Source organism: Myotis daubentonii, chromosome 8 (assembly GCF_963259705.1).
Source record: "Myotis daubentonii chromosome 8, mMyoDau2.1, whole genome shotgun sequence".
Classification (NCBI taxonomy): Eukaryota; Metazoa; Chordata; class Mammalia; order Chiroptera; family Vespertilionidae; genus Myotis; species Myotis daubentonii.
Window position 1 is genome coordinate 62,546,824 of NC_081847.1, and position 23,360 is coordinate 62,570,183.

The window sequence follows — 23,360 nt, forward strand, 5'->3', positions numbered from 1 at the left end:
GAGTCATCTGGGCTGCCGTTTAACATGACCCACCTTGGAGAACTTTTTCAGGCAGCTAGAAACCCTGCAGTTACTCTGCTTTCTGTGCTGTTTCATGTTTGTGCACTTTAAAGCCAACAATGACCCCCCCCCCACCCCGCCTTTGGAGGCAGGGACCACCTCCTGCTACCCTGCAGCCTTCTGCTGTGAGGCACACAGCAGGCTGGGTACCAGGTGCCTGACGGATGGCCCGATGGACCCAGCTCCGAGGCACCCAGCTACTGAGCCTGATCAGAGCCTCCCTTTCGGGGCTGAAGGCTGTTGCTTTAGGATTAGGATGTGTGGGAGGCACAGCCTCTCCTGGACATTGTGCAGGTAACACTGGGCTGCAGAAGGCAGTCAAGCCTGGCCACCATCTGAGGAGAGGAGTGTCTGGTTCTGCTCCTACAGGTGCCACAGAGCCACTGGTCTTCACACCTCTGCATGGTCTTCACAGCCAGGCATGGGAAGTCTGCATCCAAAAAGAAGCATACGTCCCTCCCCGTCCTCCTCCTCCCCCTCCTCCTCCTCCCCCTCCTCCCCCTCCTCCTCCTCCTCCTTCTCCTCCTCCTCCTCCTCCTTCTCCCCCTCCTCCCCCTCCTCCTCCTCCTCCTCCTCCCCCTCCTCCTCCTCCCCCTCCTCCCCCTCCTCCTCCTCCCCCTCCTCTCCCTCCTCCCCCTCCTCCTTCTCCTCCTCCTCCTCTTTTTCTTTTCTTTTTAAAAAGTAAAATTATAACTTGACACAAATCCAAGCAGTTAAAAAGATACTAAAAGGAACCCAATTTAGAAAGGTTTTAGTAGGCTAAAAACAGATGTGGCGAACCATTTCAGGATGTTCCGGGAGATGAGAAGGAGAGGGCGGGGTTGGAAATGGCTCGTCGGCCTCTCCTGGGTCCGCCTGCACAGGTGCTCTGCACAGGAGATGGCTCTGTCCACAAACACGTTCTGGAAGGAAGCAACCCCAAGGCTCCCTTTCTCCTAATTACTGCTCAGTATAGAGCGGTGGTTCTCAACCTTGGCTGCACATTAGGATCACCTGGGAATCTCTTTAAAATCCTGATTTCTGGGCCTCATCCTCCAGAAATTCTGTTTCTTTGTTACTAATGTTGTAGCCCCACCCCATAACAAATGTGCAGTCAAGGTTGAGAACCACTGTTATAGAGCAACCGGCAGCGCCGAGTTAGCATCTGACCGAGTGTTTGGAGCGAGCAGTCCAGGTTTCTTTCCGTGGTTCACCTGTCCCATAGGGGCGTGGCTGGTCCTTTGGCAACCTCTGGATCTCCTGGCTGTAGCTCTCTTATACTGGAATACTTTAGATCCATAATGTAAATATTTTAGATCCATAATGTAAACCATAATATGTGTAAGTATTTATACTTTCTAAAGTCACAGATTATGTTCCCATTTGGGGGGAAGGAGCTAAAATGGTAACTAAAAATTTATTGAAGGCAGAGACCATCTTTGTTATGCTGCACTGTATCTGCAACTCCTGATGTGTCTGGCCTACATCTTGCCAAGTAAACGTAGTAGGGCTTCTCTAAAACCTCACTGAATCAGCTGCCAGGAAGTTTTTTAAGGAAGCGGCTAAGATAACAACCAGCCGGTACCACACTGGAAGCATTAGAGTACCAAGGTGCTTGGCATTCTGGGAAAGGTCACCTCAGACCATATTTCTTTTTTGTAAACTTTCCCAATCTTGGATTTTCCTTCCTGCACTGACCCTATCATTGTCTCCATAAAATTCAGTTCTACACATACCTATTGACATTCCGTGTCTATGGGACACAATAGGAGATATTGCAGGGTTTACAGAAATAAGCAACAACATGCCTTTACGTGGTGGCATGTAATAGGCAGGTATCAAGCATTCTAGCAAAACATGCACATTTCATCGGAGGATCAAAAAGAGAGAGACTCCCGTCTAGACTTTGAAGGGGTGTGGCATTTGAGATATTCTTTGAAGAAAGGATAAAATTTCCAGCTGGGAGTGTATGGGTGTGAGGAGAACATTCTAAACAGAAGGAATGGCATGAGTAGGAATCTGGATCACGAGATCTGTTTGGGGATCCTGCAAATTACTTGTCTCTGAACATAGTGGATGGAAAGGAGAGTAGTAAAAGCTAAGGATAAACCCAGTAGTTGTGGCCAAATAAAAAAGATCCTTACATGCTGGGCCCATGTGTAATTTCTGTTACATGTAGTTTCTATTGGAAATAGAAGTTTATTGAGCAGAGCAAGTAAATGCCACTGGCTTTACCCTTTGGCAGGTTTTTTTGGTGCTGGTATGAATAGAATGTTCATGCAGGAAGTTGCGAGATACAAGATTATGGCAAAGGGGATAAAAAGTTGGAAAACATATTAGAGAGATACTTCAAAAATGTCTTACACTTAGCAGTTGGCTGGGTCTTGGAGACAGAATCATGATTTTGTGCCTGGGTAACTGGGGAAATTGTAGCATCATTAACATAGGGAATCAGGAGTGTAGTTGATGGGGGACAAAGAATTCTCTTTTAGGCATATTGCCTTTGAGGTGCTGGCAGGACCTCCCAGAGAGATGCCCACAAAAGAAGTTAGAAACCGAATTCGGCACTTGGAGAATAGGGCCAGAGGCACAGAAGTTAATCCTGGAGAAGTGATGACAGGAGTGGATGAAGCTGCCAGGAATTCAAGACAGAGCCACAGAGGCTCAGACGGAGCCCCGAGGACATCTCCATGACTGTAATTCTAAGTTGGGAAAATGACATAGTTACTTCCTTTTTCAGAAAAAAAAAAATCTAATCTTACTGTTGGCTTTGATTTCCTGCTCACTCCTCCTGCTCTTCCCTCATCCCAAGCTTTTGCTAAAGACTGCAAGAGCTACAGGACCAAAAAAAAATTTACTAGGAGGAGTCAAGTCTAACAAATTTCTTCCACCGGAAAAACCCTCCGATTGGAGGCTTTCAGTAATATGGAAAGACTGTGTTCAAATTTTGCCAAGGTTTGTGTATAGACTTTACTCAGCTTAAAATGAATCTGTAATTCTAAATTGGGAAAACCACATAGCTACTTCCTTTTTCAGAAAAAAAAAAAAAATGTCTGATCTTACTGTTGGCTTTGATTTCCTGCTCACTCCTTCTCAAAAATGTTCAATCGATTCCTAAAACTGGAAGGAATTTAAAATTCAGAGCTGACATATTGCAAACTACCTTTTATAGTTTATTTTTCCAGGCCATTCCCTAGGTTGAGATAAACAGGAAATGAATGGTTACTGTAACTGGGATATTTGCAGTATAAATACAATCTGTTAACTTTAGACCATTTCCTAGGCTTTACTCCTTTATAACTCACATTTTGTCTTCTCCTGGGGAGAGAAGAAAAGCATACATGATCTAAGAAAATAAACCTTGCTCTGTAGTATACAGCTTAACTTCTGGTTTTCATGCAAATTTTATCCTGTAAATCATACTGTGACCCATCATTTGGGGAACTAAAAAACAAACTCTAAACCTTTATTTCCTTTGTGTTTTCTAAAGGTCAAATGCTGCAAATACTGGCCAGACGACACAGAGATATATAAAGACATTAAAGTTACCTTAATAGAAACAGAACTACTGGCAGAATATGTAATAAGAACATTTGCTGTTGAAAAGGTAAGTTTCCACACCGCAGACTTTGAAAAGCCATGGCCAGACATTAGTGGTGCTAGCCTTGTTAACTTACTAAACTAATCTGTACCTGGTCACACCTGAATGCAGGTAGACTCTGTCTAGTAATTTCTCAAGATTGCATCTTGCCCTTTGATTCTGTAACAGCTCAGTTCCATCTTAGAAGCAAATCATTTCCATTTCATAAGAGTCTATATTTTGCAGTTACACCAAGTATATATGCCTGTCTGTCTTTTTCCTTTTTCTTTCTAACCTGGTTAATATTGCTTCTCTCTCTCTCTCTCTCTCTCTCTCTCTCTCTCTCTCTCTCTCTCTCTCTCTCTCTCTCTCTCTCTTCCTCTCTCTCTCTCTCTCTCTCTCTTCACTCACTGACAGTTGAATAATTCCCTTCATGTTGTATGTTCATGTGGGTTTCCTGTAGTGAGTTAGTATCTGTGTTGAGACCCAGGTCCTAACTCCTCCTGGAATCCCTCTACTTCCTGAGGCTTTTCAGGCCTCTGGTTTCACACGGACCGATGGATCTTCCAGGTTCTTCCAGGTCGAAGGGACTTACCTGGAAACATAGGATACCCTTGCATGAACCAGCACCCCCATTCACCCTCACTCCCATACTGGTTTCAGCCTTTTGTACTTGCTGCTGTTGGGTCGTGAGTGCTCTGCCTTGGCTCTCCTCTGCCTCATCCCACGTGCATGGATGGGGCTTCTCGGGGAAGCACTGTAGGGCGTAACAGGGAATTTCCTTATCCCCCCTCTTTCTGCTGACATAGGGAGGGGCCGGAGGTGAAGCAAACTGCAGTCCATCCAGAGAAGTGTCACAGGTAGGCTGTGGGAAAGTTGAGGTGATGTGGCTGAGAAACACTCTGCCTGCCAGTCCTCATCTTGCCCCCGATGCAGGGGGCACATGATGTTGTGTCTGAGGTCCACAGACTTTGTGTCAAGAGCTGACTCTCCAGAACTCAGCCCCGCACTGCTACACTGCGCATAGCCATTTTGTTGTGAATTTGTTCAGTGCAAGCTTGTGCCCATTTACACTGTCAGGTCCTCTTCGAGGACCTGGATTGTCCGTGGACTGCTGGGCAGTTGGCTCTTGGCCTGCTCCTCTACTCTATATTCGTATTTTTTGGGTTAGCAAGACCAGTTTTAAGGAAATTGCAGCATCTGTTTACGGGCTAATTTACTCTTCTGTTTTGAACTACCTATCTTGGGTTTCAAATTCATATTTGTCAGAGAATCACAAGACTGAAAAGATTTTATTTTCGTCTGTTTCTCATACTATTTTTTTAGCCTGTCATTTTTAATAAGCAGGCAGGAGGCTTGGGGACTTCAAAGAACGTGGAGTTCTTGTTGCCTCAATTCTTCAAGTTCTGAACCTCACACTTTGATGTGTTTTTTTCCCCATCTTAGGCAGGTTTGGGGGGAGGATTTCTGTACAGCTCTTGGCAAGAGCGCTCATGAATTACTGCATTTAAAACAGATAGCGATAAAAGACCCTCAATATTTTTTTCTTTAAAAAAAAAATCATCCAAAGTCATCACTTAAACATGGAGTCCTTTGAACAGTAGTCAGCTCTCTAATAAGCTGAAAAGGCATCTCTGATGCTAAAGGAAGGGTTTGTTTGTTTCTTTGTTCTTTTTTAACCTCTTACTATACTCTCCTATGTCCCCAGTTACACAGAAATGTTTTAGAAATACCCAGTTATTTTAGTCACCAGACAGCTAGCAAAGAGGTGGTGGAAGGGAGGGACGAGGAGCTTTTTCAGGCTTTGAGGGAAATCAAAATGACCTGTTCGTGGTTTTCTAACTGGACAATTGGAAACTTTAAGGAAAACAAATCATTAGCACTTACATGGAGCACTTCTTGTAGATTTTAAACTTTCTCATTAGAGGGGGGAAACAGCCCATCATATACTGTGCGAGTCCTGCAATTCTGAGAGTATGTTGCATCAAGGGACCGAAGGTGAAAATGGATTTGGGCTCCACTCCACAAAACAAGCAAACACGTTGCAATCTGAAACTGATGAAGCCCTGTTTTGCATCGGACTGTCATCCTCTCCCACGTAGCGGATGACTCAAAGCTAAACAGATATTAAGCAAGGTGAAGTGTCCACTGTGTCAGGAGGAAGACAGCTGAAAAGTCCCCGTGGATCTTGGCTGTCTGGTGACTCTATCCCAGGCTATCCTGGCAGAAAGGAAGTTGACAATGGCCACCGAATTCTCTCTACCTAGGAGGTGTTTGGGGTTCAGAGAAGGCAGTGGGAATATGAACCTAATGCCTCGTAGACAAAGAATGCACAGATATTTATTAAGTACACACTTTGTTCTAGGCCAGAGGTGGGCAAACTTTTTGACTCGAGGGCCACAATGGGTTCTTAAACTGGACCGGAGGGCCAGAACAAAAGCATGGATAGAGTGTTTGTGTGAACTAATATAAATTCAAAGTAAACATCATTACATAAAAGGGTACGGTCTTTTTTTTCAATCGTTTTATTCATTTCAAACGGGCCAGATCCGGCCCGCGGGCCGTAGTTTGCCCATGGCTGTTCTAGGCACTATTGTATGTCTTGGGTTCTTCTTTCCCATTAAATTGCATGGAAAAATGAAGTGAATATTACTTTTTTATGTTGCATTAATACTTGTTATAATGAAAAATAAACAAAAACATAATGATATCAAGTTGGGAATCATTTGTGTTGTGATCACTAATCACATCCAGGATTTCACCCCCAAATGAATTAACTCAGAAGCAGTTTCCTTTGCTAATCTTGAACATATAAGAGGGTGGAGGTTTCTTTTGGGGAAAAGACATTTATCTTGTTCCAAAAGTGAGTTTTAAAGGGATTGGTTGGGGGCCCATCTCATGATGGATGAAGTTTGGGACTTGGGGATGCTGGAGCTGAAATCTTAGCAAAGCTAGAAGGGGAAGTTCTCAAAAAATGAAAATTAAGAAAAAAAGGCAGTATATGGGGGGAAATGCCCTTCAGTGGTCTATGGAATAAATAAATATGTATCACAGGCATCCCCACTGTGTGGGACCACCACTGACCCAGTTGTCATACTTGGGGGAGTTCTCTAAGGGTCTGGAGAGTGACCCAGCTCAACCCTTTGTCTTCTAATGGAGACTTTGGGACTGGCTATGGTGTCAGCAATAAGAAATGTGGGCTCCTAACCACGTTGTAATGTTACTTTGGGGTCACAGAGCATATGTAGCAGATAACAGTGTTGGTTTTTATTCGTGACTCTCTGATAGCTTAATACCTTAATGCTTAAACATCATTAAAGAATAGCATGATTTTCAAAGAGTACTAAAGCTTCAACATTTGTGGGTTATTAAACTAAGACATATTGATACACTTATAGCAAGCTAGTCTTACCTGAAAATCTATAATTGTTAGCCTCTTCCAATCTTTCAAAGCACATAGAATTCTGAATTTCTCTGCTCATAAGTATGTGTGAACAATGACTGATGGTGAATATGTTAAGGTTAGTGGGTACTTAATGTTATGATAAATAAAACCAAACTCAGGGACTAACGCAGAAATGGTAAATAGAGAGACAGGAGAAAATTAAATTTAACCCCAGATTTACATCCAGCCTTGATACTGGAAGTAATTGTTGTTTTCAAAACAGACTTCAGCTTTAAGACACAGTCTTACAACATGGGCTCATGGTTAGAAAAAAAAATTGATGGATATACATCAACTAAAATATTCTCAAAACAAGAGTAAATTTTTAAAAAACAAAACCTTAAAGTCCCTTTCTTCTGCCTTCCCTTCACTTCAGTGGCAGGCAACTCTCCCACTTCAACTTACTGATCCAACAAAGAATTCTAGCAAAATGTGATTTCCATGGTATATATGTGCTTACATACCTGTTTTCCACAAGCCAGCTGCAACAACCTGAACCCAGGAGGCACTGTCTGAATACCTCTGTGTCCCCAGCACTGAAGGTCATACCTGAAGGAAGCATTGCAGTCACTAGATGGTCACTGCATGGATGAATGGATTAAATGTTTACCTGAATTAAAAAAGAGAACTCTAACAAAATCAATTGCAAATGAAAATTAGTTCTCTGGCCTATGTAGTTGGAGAGTAGTCCTCATTCATTCTTCCAGTGACATTCTCTAAGCATCCACAGTGTGTACACTGCTCAAGGGCCCGGGACAAAGGAACCAGAATACAGAAGAGAGAACAAGGGTCTTGCATTTTAGTAGCTGATCTCTTGAGCACACAGGTCCCTGTTCGGTGGCTCTTTCTCTGTGAACGCGCACCTCACCCTTAGGAACTAAGTGACACACAAACTGTTCACTGAGTCTACTTTTTGGAAAGGAATTTCAAGGACTCAAAGAGATCCATCCATTCATTTGTGGAATTGCACCTGTCTATTAGTGTTGTCCCCAAACGTCACCTCTCCTTCCACCCGACGAATATCTTCCTGTCTGTGGTAAGGTTTTCAAAGTATAAAATCTAAGAATGACCTTCTTCCCAGCAACTCAGAGTTTCTATCCCTAGGCTCACTGGCTGCTCGGGGGCACCTGATTCTCTCCTGGTTGCTCATCATGTGTTTTCCTTTGTTCTTTCCCTGCAATGTGCTGACTGGGAATGGCAGAGAGGCGTTCATGAAATCCGAGAGATCAGACAGTTTCACTTCACTGGCTGGCCCGATCACGGGGTCCCTTACCATGCCACAGGGCTGCTGGGATTCGTCCGGCAGGTCAAATCGAAGAGCCCGCCCAACTCAGGCCCATTGGTGGTGCACTGCAGGTGAGTAGCATGCCCAGAGCCTCTGGAAGGACGCACAGAGGGGAATGGGTGTGGGTCTCCTTTGGGTGGTGAAAATGCTCTGGAACCCAGTGGAGGTGATGGTTGCACACCATTGTGAAGGTGTGAAATGCCACTGGCTTGTACACTTTAAATGGCTCATTTTATGTGATATGAATTTCACCATAGTAGGATATTTTCTTTAAAGAAGCAGCTGCACAGGGGTCCTTTCCTTACTCTAACAGACATCTCTCTCCATTCAGTGCTGGTGCCGGGAGGACCGGCTGTTTCATCGTTATCGACATCATGCTGGACATGGCGGAAAGGGAAGGGGTGGTGGACATCTACAACTGTGTCAGGGAGCTGCGGTCCCGGAGGGTGAACATGGTGCAGACGGAGGTACTGTGCTCCCATCAGTCCCCATCAGTTCTCGGACTGGCCCCCCGGCCTCCTGTGCATCCCTATCCCCCAGAGCCAAGGAAAAAGAAACGCTGCAATTCTCTCTCCAAAACTCCCTAAAAGAAAAAGTGACTCAGCTGGCAGCCTTTCTTTCCTTCCTCCCTTCTTCCTTTTCTTTTTCCTTTCATAACCAAACAAAAAAGCCCCCGAGTCTCGCAGGTAACAGACTCTGTAGCCATGAGCCTAAATCTGCGCATGTTTCTGTGTCAAGGAGCCCAGGGGAGTCTCCGCATTAAGGCTTCAGGTTTCCAATTCCATTTCTCTTTATTCTGCCTTTAAACCAGCTGGTGACCAGGGCAAGGTCACGCCTGAGAGCAGCCAGGCAGTAGCCAAGTGGCTCAAGGGTAGTGTCTGTACATTTTTTCCTTTCCTGGTCCCTAAAAATTCTTCCCAGTGGCCTGGTATCGAGGGAATTTGCCCATTTTATAGAAGCACTGTGTACCAACTAGTACTCCTATCAACTAGAATGCAAAGTGTATCAGGCATTTAAGCTTCTGAGGAAAAATATTAGATCCTACTCCTAGGAAATTTTTATGAATATGTGATTGTTTTAAGTAAGCATTACACTCACCACCTGGAAAATGATCCGTGAAGTAGAAAAAGAACTAAGAACAATCCATTACACTTTGATCATGAATAAAGTTTACACAAGGCACTGGAAAACCTAATTTATTTATTTATTTATTTATTTAAGCTAATAAAGAAAAATAGCAGAAACTTTCTATGCTATGTTCCTAGTCTTTTTCTCTTTAGAGTAGGAATTCTTTGTTTTAAAGATAATAATGATAATGTATTTTTTAAAATAAATTTTTGTTGATTTCAGAGAGGAAGGGAGAGGGAGAGAGAGATAGAAACATCAATGATGAGAGAGATCATTGATTCGCTGTCTCCTGCACGCCCCACACTGGTGATCGAGCCCGCAACCTGGGCATATGCCATGTTCAGGAATTGAGCCATGACCTTCTGATTCATAGGTCGACATGAGCCACTGAGCCATGCTGGCCAGGCTAAAGACCCATTTTTAAACTGTGGACTTGTAACTATAAACAAGAGCCCTCCTCTAGACACGGAAGGACTTTTGTAACTATCACATTCATTAATATTTCAAAGGAAATAGTGCTAAGTGCTCAGAACTGATTTTCCACTGTGATGTCAAATTTCCCTAGACCTTCTCTGCATTATTAATTTGGTTGGCAAATTCTTTTTTTTATCATGGATAGATAAGATTCTGCTCATTTCCTCATCTGAAATACTGAGTTTCAAACCTGTAGGATCAGAATTACTGAAGTAGTTTAGCCATAGTTACTCTAGCATCACAGTGCTTGCTCTAGTATTTATCAGTGTCTGATTGGTTGTAATCAGTCCATATAAGGCTTTAATCAGTCCATGTAAAGGGTTGAGCCTGTTTGTCTCTTCCTCCCATTAAACTGTCATGCGTGGCCTTTCAGTAACCATGCCAGCTGTGCCACGTGGGGAATACCCCTCTCCCAGCAGTCAGGTCCTCACACTGGATCTCTCGCCTCAGAACACTGGTCCATTTCCTTGACCATGTGGGGCTGCCTTCCCTCTTTCTCTATCTCAATCTCTCAGGTACCTTGGTGTCTCTTACTAACCAGTCCCCTCTACTTCACCAGGAGCAATATGTGTTTATCCATGATGCCATCCTAGAAGCCTGTCTTTGCGGCGACACCTCCATCCCTGCTTCCCAAGTTCGGTCTCTGTATTATGACATGAACAAACTGGATCCACAGACAAATTCAAGCCAGATTAAAGAGGAATTCCGGGTAAGTCACACTAAAGGGAGAGGCAAGTGGCTGTGACTTTGCTCCTCAAGAAATATATCTAAGTCAGATCTTGAACCATTGAGGCAACATAGGGTTCCTCAACCTCAGCAATATTAATATTTGGGGCTGGATAATTCTTTGCTGTGGGGCTGTCATGTAGGATCCCTGGACTCTACCAACTGGATGCCAGAAGCCCTCCACTGCATCAATTGTGGCAACCAGAAATGTGTGCGGACATTGCCTGTGTCCCATGGGGGCAAAGTTACTTTTTGAGAACCACTGGTCTAGCAGTGCCATTTCCCCACTTCAAAAGCAGACACTAAGTAGTCCCATAATGCTCTGGGGTATAGCCCAAACAAGCAAGGTACTGCATTCAGAGTACTTGCCAGGCAAAAGTCATCCTCACGTTCCATCTAAATGTACCTGGCTCTAGACCAATTCTACCCAACCTCCTACTCCCAAGTGCCCAGATGTCTAGCCCTCATTAGACTCAATGGCCCTTATGTCTGATGGGCACTATCTATGGACAAAATCCAAGGAGAGAAAAGAGAAATAAAAATGTAGCTGTGTGAGTGGGGCGATGGCGGAGGTGGAGGAGGGGATGATCTTGTACTCAGCTGTAGGAAACTTGGCTGTGCCACAGTCTGAATTAAGACAGTGTACTACCCAGCGTCTTGTCCACCGTCTGCATTCTGTTACATAGACCCTGAACATGGTCACGCCGACACTGCGTGTGGAAGACTGTAGCATCGCACTTCTGCCCCGGAACCATGAGAAAAACCGGTGCATGGACATCCTGCCTCCGGACCGCTGCCTGCCTTTCCTCATCACCATCGACGGGGAGAGCAGCAACTACATCAACGCCGCTCTCATGGACGTAAGCCCACCTACCTTCCCTCGGAAGGAAATGGGAGATTTTTCTCCAGGGGTAGCAACTGGGAAATGACGAAGTGCAGCCTGGGTCTCCTTAGACGCATCTGCCCTTGCTCTTTGGGGTGTTGTTTTTTTAAAGACAGAAACTATTTTTTCTGCAAAGTGCATTTCAGACTCCATATATATTTTCCTGTCAATGCAAACATTCTTGGTCTCTCAGAAACCACTAGTCCTAACGTATTGGTAAATGAATCATGTCCATTTACTCTCTGAGCACTTACATTTTAACCTGCTGGCCAGAGAGCAAGAGACAGCTCTTAGGTCACTACGGCAATGAAGTGGGATAATATGGTTTGCAACATTATTTTAGTGCCCTTTCTTCCTAATTCAGGCAGTAATTAACATGAGGGGGAAATTGCCTGTCAGTACAGATAGTACACAGCTCATTACTTCCTGTCAGTCTGTTTACTTCTAACTGAATGAGCATTTGCTGTTCAATTGGTGGGACATGTGAATGGATATTTTTAGTGCTAATATGGACATTTTAATTCTATGGGTGTGATATTGGTAAAAACTTGTTTGAGGCTCTCCAGAGCAGTAAAAAGCATATGTATCCTTTTATGGCAAAAATAAGTAGCACCATCCTATCTAATAAACGGATGATATGCAAATTAAACGTCACCCCATCACAAAGATGGCAGCGCCCATAGCCACAAAATGGCAGCGCCCAGTCCTCTCAGCCCCACTGGCAGCATGAGCGGGCAGCATGAACGGCCTGGCGGAATGCTTGCTTCGTCACCACGGCCACGAGGCAAGCGTTCCACGCCCAGCCATGGATGGGCCTCTGGCCAGGCCGGGGCGCAGAACACTTGTGTAAGAAGAGAAGGAACCGGCAAGCTGAGCAGAGTCAAGTGGCCCCGGACTCCCGGGCAAGGTCAAGTCCCGGTGGCCAGAGGGTGGAGGGAGTAGAGGATAGTATGACAGGAGGGGCTGGTGGCGGAGGCACAGGTGGAAAGCCAGCTGAGAAAGAGGAAGGGAGCCCTTTATTGGAGTTCCTGAAAACAGGGAGGGAAGTCGTTTATATTTCTTAGCTGCAGATCGGCCTCTGGTCAGGCAGGGGTGTGGATGGGCCTCTGGGCTGCGGAGAGCCTCTGGGCAGCGGGTGCAGAACGGCCAGGCCCTGCAGAGAGCTACTAGCACACGGATTTGTGCACAGGGCTACTAGTCACACATATAAGTAACAAGGAAAATTTTTAGGAAAAACATAACTATTTTAATTATGCGTGTTTTTAAATATGTTTTTATTGATTTTAGAGAGAAAGGGTGAGGGGGAAAGAGAGAGAGAAACATCTATGTGTGAGAGAAAAACATGAATCTACTGCCTCTGGGGTTGAGCCCACAACCCCGAAATCCAGACATGTGCCCTGACAGAATTGAACCTGTGACCTTTTGGTGCATGGGACAATGCTCAACCAACTGAGCACATTTCCCAAGGCTTAATTATACATATTTTTAAGATAAAATTAAATTTTCTTTATTAAAAAAATTATTAAACTCTTACTTGATAATATTCATAGGAGAATTGGCTAAAACAAAAGGATACTAAAATTTGAAAGAAAAGAAGAAATAGACAAATATGGTTACATACTAGCCAGGAGGAAGTGAAAGTAGCTGCATTTTTAGCAGGCAAAATAGGCTTTAAGGTTAAAAAAAAAAGACTTTAAAGGCAACTTTTTAAAAAAAGATAAAATGACTATTATTTTATGGTGTCATTTTGTAAGAAATAATGTTTGATGCACTCAGAAGAAATAACAATGCTACACTAAAATTATGGCTTCAAAATATATAAAATAGAAATTGAAATACAAAGTGAAACAAAAAAAAGTCATCATCATATAAGGAGACAGTACCATGCTTCTTTCAAAGCCTAGTCAAGGAAACAGTCAAAAAAATCAGTTAAGTGCAGAGTAAGCTAGACCTAAGGACAGAAGTAGAGCATTGGATTGAACAATGAATACACTTAAGGTCAGCCTGGGAGCAAAACATTCATGTGCTATTAGTTACTGACAAAAAGGGGTTACATTTTTTAAATGCTTTGAGATCTAACTCCCAAGCCCTAGATAAAAGCTTATTCCTCAGGGGGTACTGGGCGGGGCAGGGCGGGGAGGAGGGAGGGAGGGCGGATTATGTATAAGGCCAATATTGCTTTTCTACTAGAGACAGCAAAAATTTTATAAAATGCTCTTATGTTCTTAGTGTCAAAGTGAGAATATTTTATCATTACTATTCTGCAGATAAGTTTATATTTAGTCTGTTTTGGCATTGACAACGGTGATAGAATTTAACGGTTGTTAAATATGTTCAGTGTTTTATGTCACAAATTTGTATGCATATAAAATAACCTTAGCTTCCTCCCTTCATATTTTCTGATATATTTGGATCTTTCTTGTGTGTTTGCAGAGCTATAAACAGCCTTCCGCTTTTATAGTCACCCAGCATCCTTTGCCAAACACGGTGAAAGACTTCTGGAGACTGGTCCTGGATTATCACTGCACGTCTGTAGTTATGCTGAATGATGTGGATCCGGCCCAGGTGAGACTCATGAGCTCATGCCCAGGGTTAAATCTGTGTGTGCTTTGTTTGCACATTGAAAAGTGTGGCCTCCAGTGCCAGGTCACAAAAGCCAGGCGAGGATTGAAAATAGGAGATGTTGAAACACGAACATTAAAAATCAGATGGAATTAGGGATTGGGGCAGAAAGTGGTCTAAAACCCAAAAGACAGGCTGGAATTACTGATGGTGGAAGCGAGAGGGCAAGACAGAGTCAGAAAGGATGGAAATACGGACTGGAGGGAAATCAAGGTAATGGGCAGAGTCAGAGCTGAACAGGAACAGGAACGTCACTACGCCAAAACCAGAGCAAGCAAGCCAGAAAGCCATGATGGATGTCGGCATCTAACCCAGCGCTTGATCCCATCAGGGATAGTACCATGATGGGGTGGCAGTGGAGACCGGCAGGCAATTTTAAGGGACAGCAATTAGTTGTGTCAACTCTTTGATAAAGATATTAAAAAGAAATAAAACTGGGCCTTGAAGATAAGAGAAGCTCAGAATGATAAATGGGACATTATCATAGCTCCTCTTCTTAAACATAAAAAAAGATAGAATGGACAGTAATGACTCGATATTAATAATGGGGTTTAAAAACATTTTCTTAGAGAGACTTGTCAGGCGAGCATTAGCACAGTAGCCATTTAGGAGCTGAATTTATTGCTTTAGGTTACAGCCATACTAATCACAGGCTTCACTGTCATGACAGTTATGCTAAGTTTGAACTTAGCATGTTTTAAGAATAAACTTGTTCTAGAACTGAATTCATTTTCTATCTAATAGAGACAAATTCTTTAAAATAAAATAAATAATAAAACGGCCTATTTCAGCATCCAACGTGGATAAGATTGATAAGATTTTCCCTTCCTGAAATCTACTTTATTGCCATCAATCTGCCGTAAATGATAAGGAATTCACTTTAATGCTGTAATGTTTTTAATTATGTTAGAGATACTACATTATATTGTTAGGGCTGTAGCCTGAAAGTTCATGAAATAATAATGACAATCCTTGTCCTCATCTAGTCCTTTTTGCTTAAAAAGCTTAAATGTTTTAGTTCTTCCCCATTCATCCTCTCCGGAGGATAGATTGCAGCCATTTAAAAACACAACCACAGCTAAGAGAGCTTCAAAGACACAACTCAAAATAGAACTACGGATCCTGGTTTTCTAACCCGCAGTGTCCAGGTTAAATTTCCCTAATTCAAGAGTCCTTAGTTATAGACAGTTATAGAATAAAGGACTTGATCCCCCTTCAGAATCATTCTTTTCCCCCTCATGTGGATCCTGAAATGTAGTGATGTACTGTTTTGTTCATATTAGTGAGCCAGGCATTAGTGATTTCTGTGTGTTCTCTTTGAACAGCAGTATTTGAATTCTGAAGCTGCATTCTAAACCCAAACTGTCTGGACTGAAACCAAGCCTTGCCTGGCCAGTGGGAGGAGAGACAAAGAGACAGTAATTCCATTCAGCAGACAGAGCTGATTTTCAGAGTGAGAGAAAAGGGGCTCCTGGGAGTCAGTCTTTCAGAGAACACTAAACTGAGCATTTGAACTTAAAGGCTTTGCAATTGTACGAGAATAGCACTCAACTATTTTAAGTATTTATAGGTCCAGCTCATGGGTGTGTTATACACCATTTAAGCCATTTTATACATGGTTTACTTGGGCAAAGTGCAGAATGCAATGTGCCAAGAGCCAAATGTCAGCCTGGGCCATTCATATTTCTTTGGTGTAAATGACAAGCTTTTGATCAGGGTCTGAACTGAGAGAACGAGCAAAAAGCAAAGCTAGCTCAGTCAGGAGTAAAATGGGCAGAACAGTTCAACTGTGCATGTTTGGACTTTATTACCATCTCGGCTTCCCATCACAATGCCTATTAATTTTAACAGTGGGTACATTTGGATATCAAAAAGAAAATAAATATTAGCATGCTATAGTTTGATAAGGCAGTTTTATAACTTGTCGCCAGGAAGTGCTGGTGAGGAAGGGAAATTTTCATGAAAGCATTATTTAAAAATAAATAAATGGCTGGTCAAGATAGAGGTATAGGGAAACATGCTACTCACATCTTCCTACAACCACATCAAAAATACAACTAAATTACATAACAACCATTATTCAGAACCACCTGAAATCTAGCTCAATGGAAGTCCTACAACTAACGATTTAAAAAAGAAGCCACATCAAGACTGGTATGAGGGGCAGAAATGTAGCACATAAAAAGTAGGAGGAATATCTTGGCTGTGGAGATTCCCCCTGAAGAATAAAAGGTTCCAGCCCCAAACCAGACCTCCTATCCCAGGGTTCCAATGCCAGGAAGAGAAGTCCCCATAACTTCAGGCTGTAAAAACCAGCGGGGATTGTAGGTGAGTGTGATGGAAGCTGCTGGAGTCCCAGGCAGTTCCTCTTAAAAGGCCCCACGCAGACTTACTCAGACTCTCTCCCTCTGAACTCCAATGCTTGGTCAGCACCTTGAAAAGTACCAGAGACATAAGGGTAGAAACTAAAATGTTTGGCATCAAGATGAGAGCTGGAGGGGCAGCTTTCTCTAGACAGAAGTGCTGGCAAAGGCCATTGTTCCCTTTGTGATCCTTTCCCCCGCAGAACCAGCACGGGGTGCCATATCTGAGTCTCCATTAACCTGGCTATGACTGTTCACCCTGCCCTGGTGATTCCCTTAGACCCTGCCCCACCAACTTGGGTTCTATATTTATCTGGATGATCACTTAGTGTTATATAGTGTCTAATCACTGGACTGGACACCTGAAACTAATATAATATAAATTTTAAAAATAAATAAATATAATTTCTAAGATACTATTAAGAAAGTACCCTTAGTTACCCTACTTTCCTTCTTAATCATAAAGTCCAAATCTCTAACTTCTTTATAATAGAGGAAGATTGCTCTTTAGGTTGACCCACCATTAACTGAAAATTATCTTGCATATAAATCAACCTTTGCAACCTGTGACCAATAAGATTTTTAGGTCCTTTGGAAAATAAAAGTCATCAAAAAGGAAATTCAGCTAGTAGATTCTCTTGTTGTGGTCCTTCATTCTGCTTAAAATGAGCTGATATGTTTTTCATCTGCTCTTGGCCCAATAGAAACTGGTTATAAAGTAATGAAGTGGTTCTTTTTTGTCTCACCACAGCTATTTGTCCCTCTGGTAAGTCAGAAAGATAAAAGTTACACTATACTACCCAAAGTGTCACTGGAATATCATGCCCCAAAAGAAGTTTAATTTCCAACTTTAAATGCCTATTGGGGTCTTGTGAGAAGGAAAGCTCTTGGGTGTTCTCTCACTTATCTCCAAATTTAGTATTTCTACTAAACTGTGGCTAATAGAACGGTGGCTAACAGAAGGAAAGTTTCATTATCCACCATGCCCAGCTGCACTTCTTCCACATAGAGCTGTGCATCGCATCCCATTCATACAAAAGTTCCAGTAACCTAGTGTCACCAAAGCTAGAGTGTGAGACTCTAGGAAACTGTGGTTTTTATTAAAGCCACCTCCAGGTAAAGCATTTACTCTTATTACACCAGGTTTCCTAGAACAGAGCAGGAGGGCTTGGACCAGAGCATAAAAATGCAACCTAACACTGTTATCAGTATCTTGTCACAAAATAGCCCTATTCCCAAAGTGATTACAAATTGCAAAGCAAGCCCAGGGGAAGATGGAGATTTGGGTGTTTGCAGGTATGTGTGTCATCTTAAGTACCATAGCTCTTCTAATGGCAGCTAGTGGCATCTTCCCAGGGCCTTGTAAGAGTTCCTGTCAGCAGCAAAAGGAATCTTATGATGGGGTGTGTAAAATAGCATCCACATGTCCTCAGAAAACAGAATCGCTCATAGTTTAATGATGCTTTCTCAGAAAATGCAGGGGAAAGTACTAGATGAAGGACAGGTGGAGCTGAGGAATCAGCCAACAACAAAGTCCACAAGTCTACTTTCTTGAAGGAAAAGAGAGAAAGGAAAGAAAACTTAGTGAATCACAGAAGTATTAAGACCCACTGAATGTCAATACTGACCATATCCAAACTGCTCAGAGTAAACTTATTCTTATAAATAACCTCGTGTTTCTTTGTTCTGAATTCAGTTGTGTCCACAGTACTGGCCAGAGAACGGAGTTCACAGACATGGCCCCATCCAAGTGGAATTTGTTTCTGCTGATTTAGAAGAAGACATCATCAGCAGGATATTCCGTATTTATAATGCATCCAGAGTAAGAATCACAGCCACTATCACTTACATTGGGGTTTCATTATTTTCTCTTTCACTGCATATTTAGTGTGCCACTCTGTGACAGTCACTGTTCTAGGAGTATGGGCTATATCAGGAAACAAAACAAAGTTCCCTGACCTTATGGAACTTTCATTCTAATAGGAGGTGATAATGGATATAACAGATATAATGAGATATGTTAGAAATTGATAAATGCTATAGGAAAAAAAAGCTGGAATGTAGAAAGTGCTAGGGCATTAACAGGAGGGAGAGCAAGGCTCTGTCTTAAGTAGATGTACAGTGTGAGCAAACACCTGATGGAAGTGAGGGAGCAACCATCCGACGTTCTGCAGAGTCAGCTTTCCAGGCAGAAGTACTGGTCAGTGCAAAGGCCCTGAGGGAGGGTTTCTGGAACCGTAAAGAGGCCGATGTGGCTGGAGCACAGTAAGCTCTGATCACCTAGAGGGAGTGGGGGGGAGGGGCATGGGGGAGAGGCATGGCAGAGATCATGCAGGACCTTGCAGTCCACTGCAAAGATTTGGGCATTTGCTCTGAAGGAAATCGGGAGCCATTACAGGGTTTGAGTAGAAGACTCACGTGATATAATTTACCTTTGAAAAGGAGTACTCTGGCTTCTGTGTTGAGAATAGACTTTAAGAGAGGCCCATCGGGAGACAATCATAACAATCTAGGTGAGAAATGACAATGGCAGGACAAGAGTGGTAGCAGTTGGAGGTAGTCAGAAATAGAGAGATTCTGGTATATTCTGACAGCAGAACCAATAGGATTTGCTGACAGTTTGGCTCCTAGGGAGCTGAGGGTGATTTTCTAGATTTTGGTTCTGAGAACTAGAATGATGGAATTGACATGAACCGAGTTAGGGAAGACGGTGGGTGTAAACAGGACAGTTGGTGGGGGGATGGTGGCGGGATGGGGGTCATATGTGGAGAGAGAGTCAGGAGTTCAATTTGAAGTATACCAGGTTTGAGATGACGATGAGACGCCTAAGTGGAAATATTGAGTTGGCGTTTGGATCTATGAGGACAGAGGTCTGATCTGGAGATATGAATTGATGACTATTAGAATATTTAAAGCCATGAAATCATCAAATGAGAGACAAAAGAGAAAGGGATCCAAGGACTGAGCTAGGGGTCCATCAGCAAGTGGTCTGGGAGAAAGGGAGGCCAACACAGAGGGGAGAGAGCAGTCAGGCACACGGAGCAGCCAGGCGAAGAAAGTGTGTCAACGAGAAAAGCGTGACCACCTGTGTCAAAGACTGCTGGGGGCCACGGAACATGTAGTGCACATGGTGTAGCCATGGCGGATTAAAACTGTTGCCTCTTCTAACATTTTCTTGAATACTGCAATTCTATGTAACTATGACTAAAGACTAATTAACTATTGATATCTCAGCAAGATTCACACCAATAAGCAAAATCATATTATATTCACAGGAAACGCAGTGCAATCTGTAACACCCTGAGCTCACAAACATCTCCTGATTGTAATTTATCCTTTACTTTTAATTTACCTGTAATTACCTAAAGTAGAGCTATCTTACCATTTACTACACAATGTGGTCAATGTTCGTGTTGTGTGTTATTTTTCACTTGGCTTTTGCAAAATCGTAAGCCTTCGGCTTCACTTTTATTTGTCTGGTCTGTCATTTCAAACACCTGGTTTTTTATAACACCTCAATATTAAAACTCATAACTCTCAGGCCAGTAGAAGCTTCCTCTGTTATTTATAGGCTAGCCTCTCCTTTAATATTGCCCTGCTTTGATGAGAAGACCAAGTAGGTGGAACCTGCCCACTGGAATTCAATAAAGTAAATAATGCCTGTTTTCTTTTCACTCCCTGGTTATTGCCTGATTCTCCAGCCCCAAGATGGATATCGGATGGTGCAGCAATTCCAGTTCCTGGGCTGGCCGATGTACAGAGACACGCCGGTGTCCAAGCGCTCCTTCCTGAAGCTCATTCGCCAAGTGGACAAGTGGCAGGAGGAATACAATGGCGGGGAAGGCCGCACGGTTGTGCACTGCTTGTAAGTGTGAGATAGAGCCCTGCATCCGGGAATGACCAGCCACCTTCCATTACCTGCCATTTCACTATCTCTTGTTTCACTACAATTGGAGAAGAAATAAGTAGATGTGAGTGAAAGGAGATGATCTACTTGATGAAGGTTTGGTTTGCTTTGCAGAAAACAAGATACGCATGTTTTGATTCTGCATTTGCACAGACTGTGACTGCTATAAAAACAAGCCCTGAACTTGTGATTGGGAACCCCACACCCCCAAAACACACATACACAGACGCAGGTTAGCCCAATGGGCTCCTACCAACTCTTAAGAACCAGTTGTTAACATTTTGGGGACTTTTCTGAGCAGGTTGGACTTTCTAAACTGTTGGTTACTTGATAAACCATCCATGTGAAAGAGTCTACATCGCAGAAATCAGCAAATACTAGAAATCAGGCCTAGCTTGCCATCACACTAGCATAGTGGGTGATTCTGTTGGAAATCATGTCAGAGACTTCAAAGGAACTGTCAGTTTTTTCTTTGTGGTTTTAAGAGAGTTTTTTTGTTGTTTTATTTTGGTTTGGGCCTGGGAATATAGATATTGGGGAGATTTGGTTAGAGCCATTGTCTCCAAAGTGAGGTCTCCAGGCCACCAGTTTTAGCAGGTGCTGAAATGGGAGAACCTCTGCCACAGAGCAGTGACTCCCAACCTTAGCTGCTCATGGAGAGTCATTTGGGAAATATCTATGCCCTGGCCACACCCAAGCCAAATTAAATCAAAATCGCTGGGGGTGGGGCCCACACACTGGTGTGTTTTTAAACTCATAGTTTTAACATTCGGCCAAGATGAAGAGCTGCTGAGAAGAGACTTCCATGCTTTTCAAAGCACTTCCACCTGCATTTCCTCATTGGTGATGACATGTAGCTAATCAGCCAGCTGGAATTGGCTTAATGGAGCAGGCAATTAGAAAGTCGTGGCAATTAGGGAAAATGTTTAGAGAATTTGTGGAAACTTAAAGTGTTAAGCTTATGTCTCCTTTCAGTGGAATGTCATTACAAGTATGCAATGAGATCTCTTCCAAATTGAAGGGAAAATAAAGTTTTACTCTGGGCCCACTAACCCTCATTAAAATGACAAGCTTGTGCCCATATCTCATGCCATGCCACCCCCACTCAGGGCCCTAGGAGACCTTCTGACAACTTAGAACTCCGCCTTGCCTCTCGAGTCAAAATGTAGGAAACCAGAATTCCCTTGGAAAGAATCTTAGGAACCTACCCACACTTAACCCTAATCCTTTGTTCCCTGAAAAGCTGTTTATAAGCCATCACCCTTTACTACTTTCTCCTTCCTTTTCATGGACCCAGTTCATTAAAAACATCTCTACCAAGAAAATGCCAAAAGGAATGATGAACAACTCACATCCCCATTTTTATTTCTTTCAAGTCCAGAAATAACTTCTGATCAGAATAAGATCAGAGGGTCACCAGTGTGAGTTAATACAATCCTGGCAAGGAAAATTGACATTTTAGTTATAGTTTGTATTATATCTATTAAGTTTTTTTAAAAAAACAAACAAAAAAAAACAAACAAAAAAACACTAAAAGTAGTTTGCAGCTATCCATTTCTGCATCTAGAGTCTGCCAGCATCTAGAACTAGCAGCATAATGCATGGCACCAAATCTGATTAGTAGCTTCCTTTCAAGGGCAAGTGCTGTAATTCAAAGGACTAATCACAGTGGGGGAAGTTGAGGCACTAGACAAGCCTGCGGGGAAGATACAGGATCCCTTACGTCACTGTACCTCAGGGACAACCACCGACTATAGTCTTCCAGGACACAGTGGTGGCCCTAGAACTAAACAGTTACGTCACATCTCCATGTGACATCTAAAGCAGAGGGCTGTTATTTAACTGTAGTGGACGGTGATGGACATCTGTTGTTTCTTCCCCGTCTTCCCCTTCTACGGTGAGAAAAACCTTTATTTTTTGGCGGGGAGCCACTCTCCTCCATTATAAAGTCCTGTGGTTCCCATGGGGCTGCCTCTTGCTCTCTTAACATTGGGGTGGCCAAGAGACCCAGGCCTGGTGAGAACGTTTATTGTTGTTTAGGTTTTTAAATCTAAATCTAAGACTTTCAGTTGTGAGAAACTAGATTAAATTGCTACCCTCCAGTACAAGCCAGCAAAGAATGCTTTGAACCACAACAGCTCCCTGCTATTCTTCTGAGGTAAGGACATTTTTTTAGCATAATATAGCGCCACCTAATGGCTGAGGGCAGAGCATTCCTGCCCAAGACAGACTTCCAGGGGCTGTGAAATTGAATGGTTCTTTAAGCCACATATACTCACGATAAGCAAATAGGGGATTTTTTTCTTTATACATATCTCCCAGCTAATAAAACCAGAATAAATATACGATATCACCATTTTGCAATCCTTGATGAAAATGATGGGTGTAGACAATGTCGCCGACAGCTGCTGAAAGCGCTGGGTGAAAAGCTAATGGAGGAAAAGCAGTGTGGTTTCGGTGCAAAGGTAAAAAATAGACTAATGGAGCAGAAGAGAAAACCCAGGAACTGAGCCACACCTCAGGGTCACCTGATATACAAAAAAGATCTCACAGCTTACCTACTGCAAGGCAGCGGGAAAGACTGCCTGCCTACCTGGTGTCTCTCTCTCCTCACACTACATACAAAAATCATTTCCAGATGGACTGTAGACCAAAATGTGAAAAGAAAACAATGACATTTCCAGGAGTAAATTGTTATGAGCATGAGGTTACCAAAGACGTGTTACACAGGACAAAGAACACTAGCCAGGAAGGAAACATTGATGAGTTGGATTTCATTAAAGTTAAGTACTTAAGTTCACCTACGACACCAAGCAGAGTGCAAAAGCAAGACACAGAGCTGGTAACGAGTTTTGTGATGCATCCATCTGCCAAAGGACTCGTAGCCAGAATGCCTACGAACCACTGC

At 43.0% G+C, this 23,360-nt stretch overlaps 1 protein-coding gene across 5 annotated transcripts in view; it reads left to right on the forward strand.

Annotated features, from left to right (window-relative positions):
• Positions 1–23,360, forward strand: part of PTPRM (protein tyrosine phosphatase receptor type M) — a 661,667-nt gene that overhangs the window by 627,509 nt on the left and 10,798 nt on the right. For 3 of the 5 annotated variants that reach the window (XM_059706595.1, XM_059706599.1, XM_059706598.1), the window contains 9 exons: positions 3,530–3,646; positions 4,429–4,479; positions 8,266–8,420; positions 8,681–8,816; positions 10,511–10,660; positions 11,364–11,537; positions 13,994–14,125; positions 18,242–18,367; positions 20,247–20,410. In XM_059706595.1, coding sequence (XP_059562578.1) covers positions 3,530–3,646; positions 4,429–4,479; positions 8,266–8,420; positions 8,681–8,816; positions 10,511–10,660; positions 11,364–11,537; positions 13,994–14,125; positions 18,242–18,367; positions 20,247–20,410 — 1,205 coding nt within the window. The remainder of the gene's footprint in view (positions 1–3,529; positions 3,647–4,428; positions 4,480–8,265; positions 8,421–8,680; positions 8,817–10,510; positions 10,661–11,363; positions 11,538–13,993; positions 14,126–18,241; positions 18,368–20,246; positions 20,411–23,360) is intronic. The other 2 variants (XM_059706597.1, XM_059706600.1) reach the window with 1 other exon arrangement.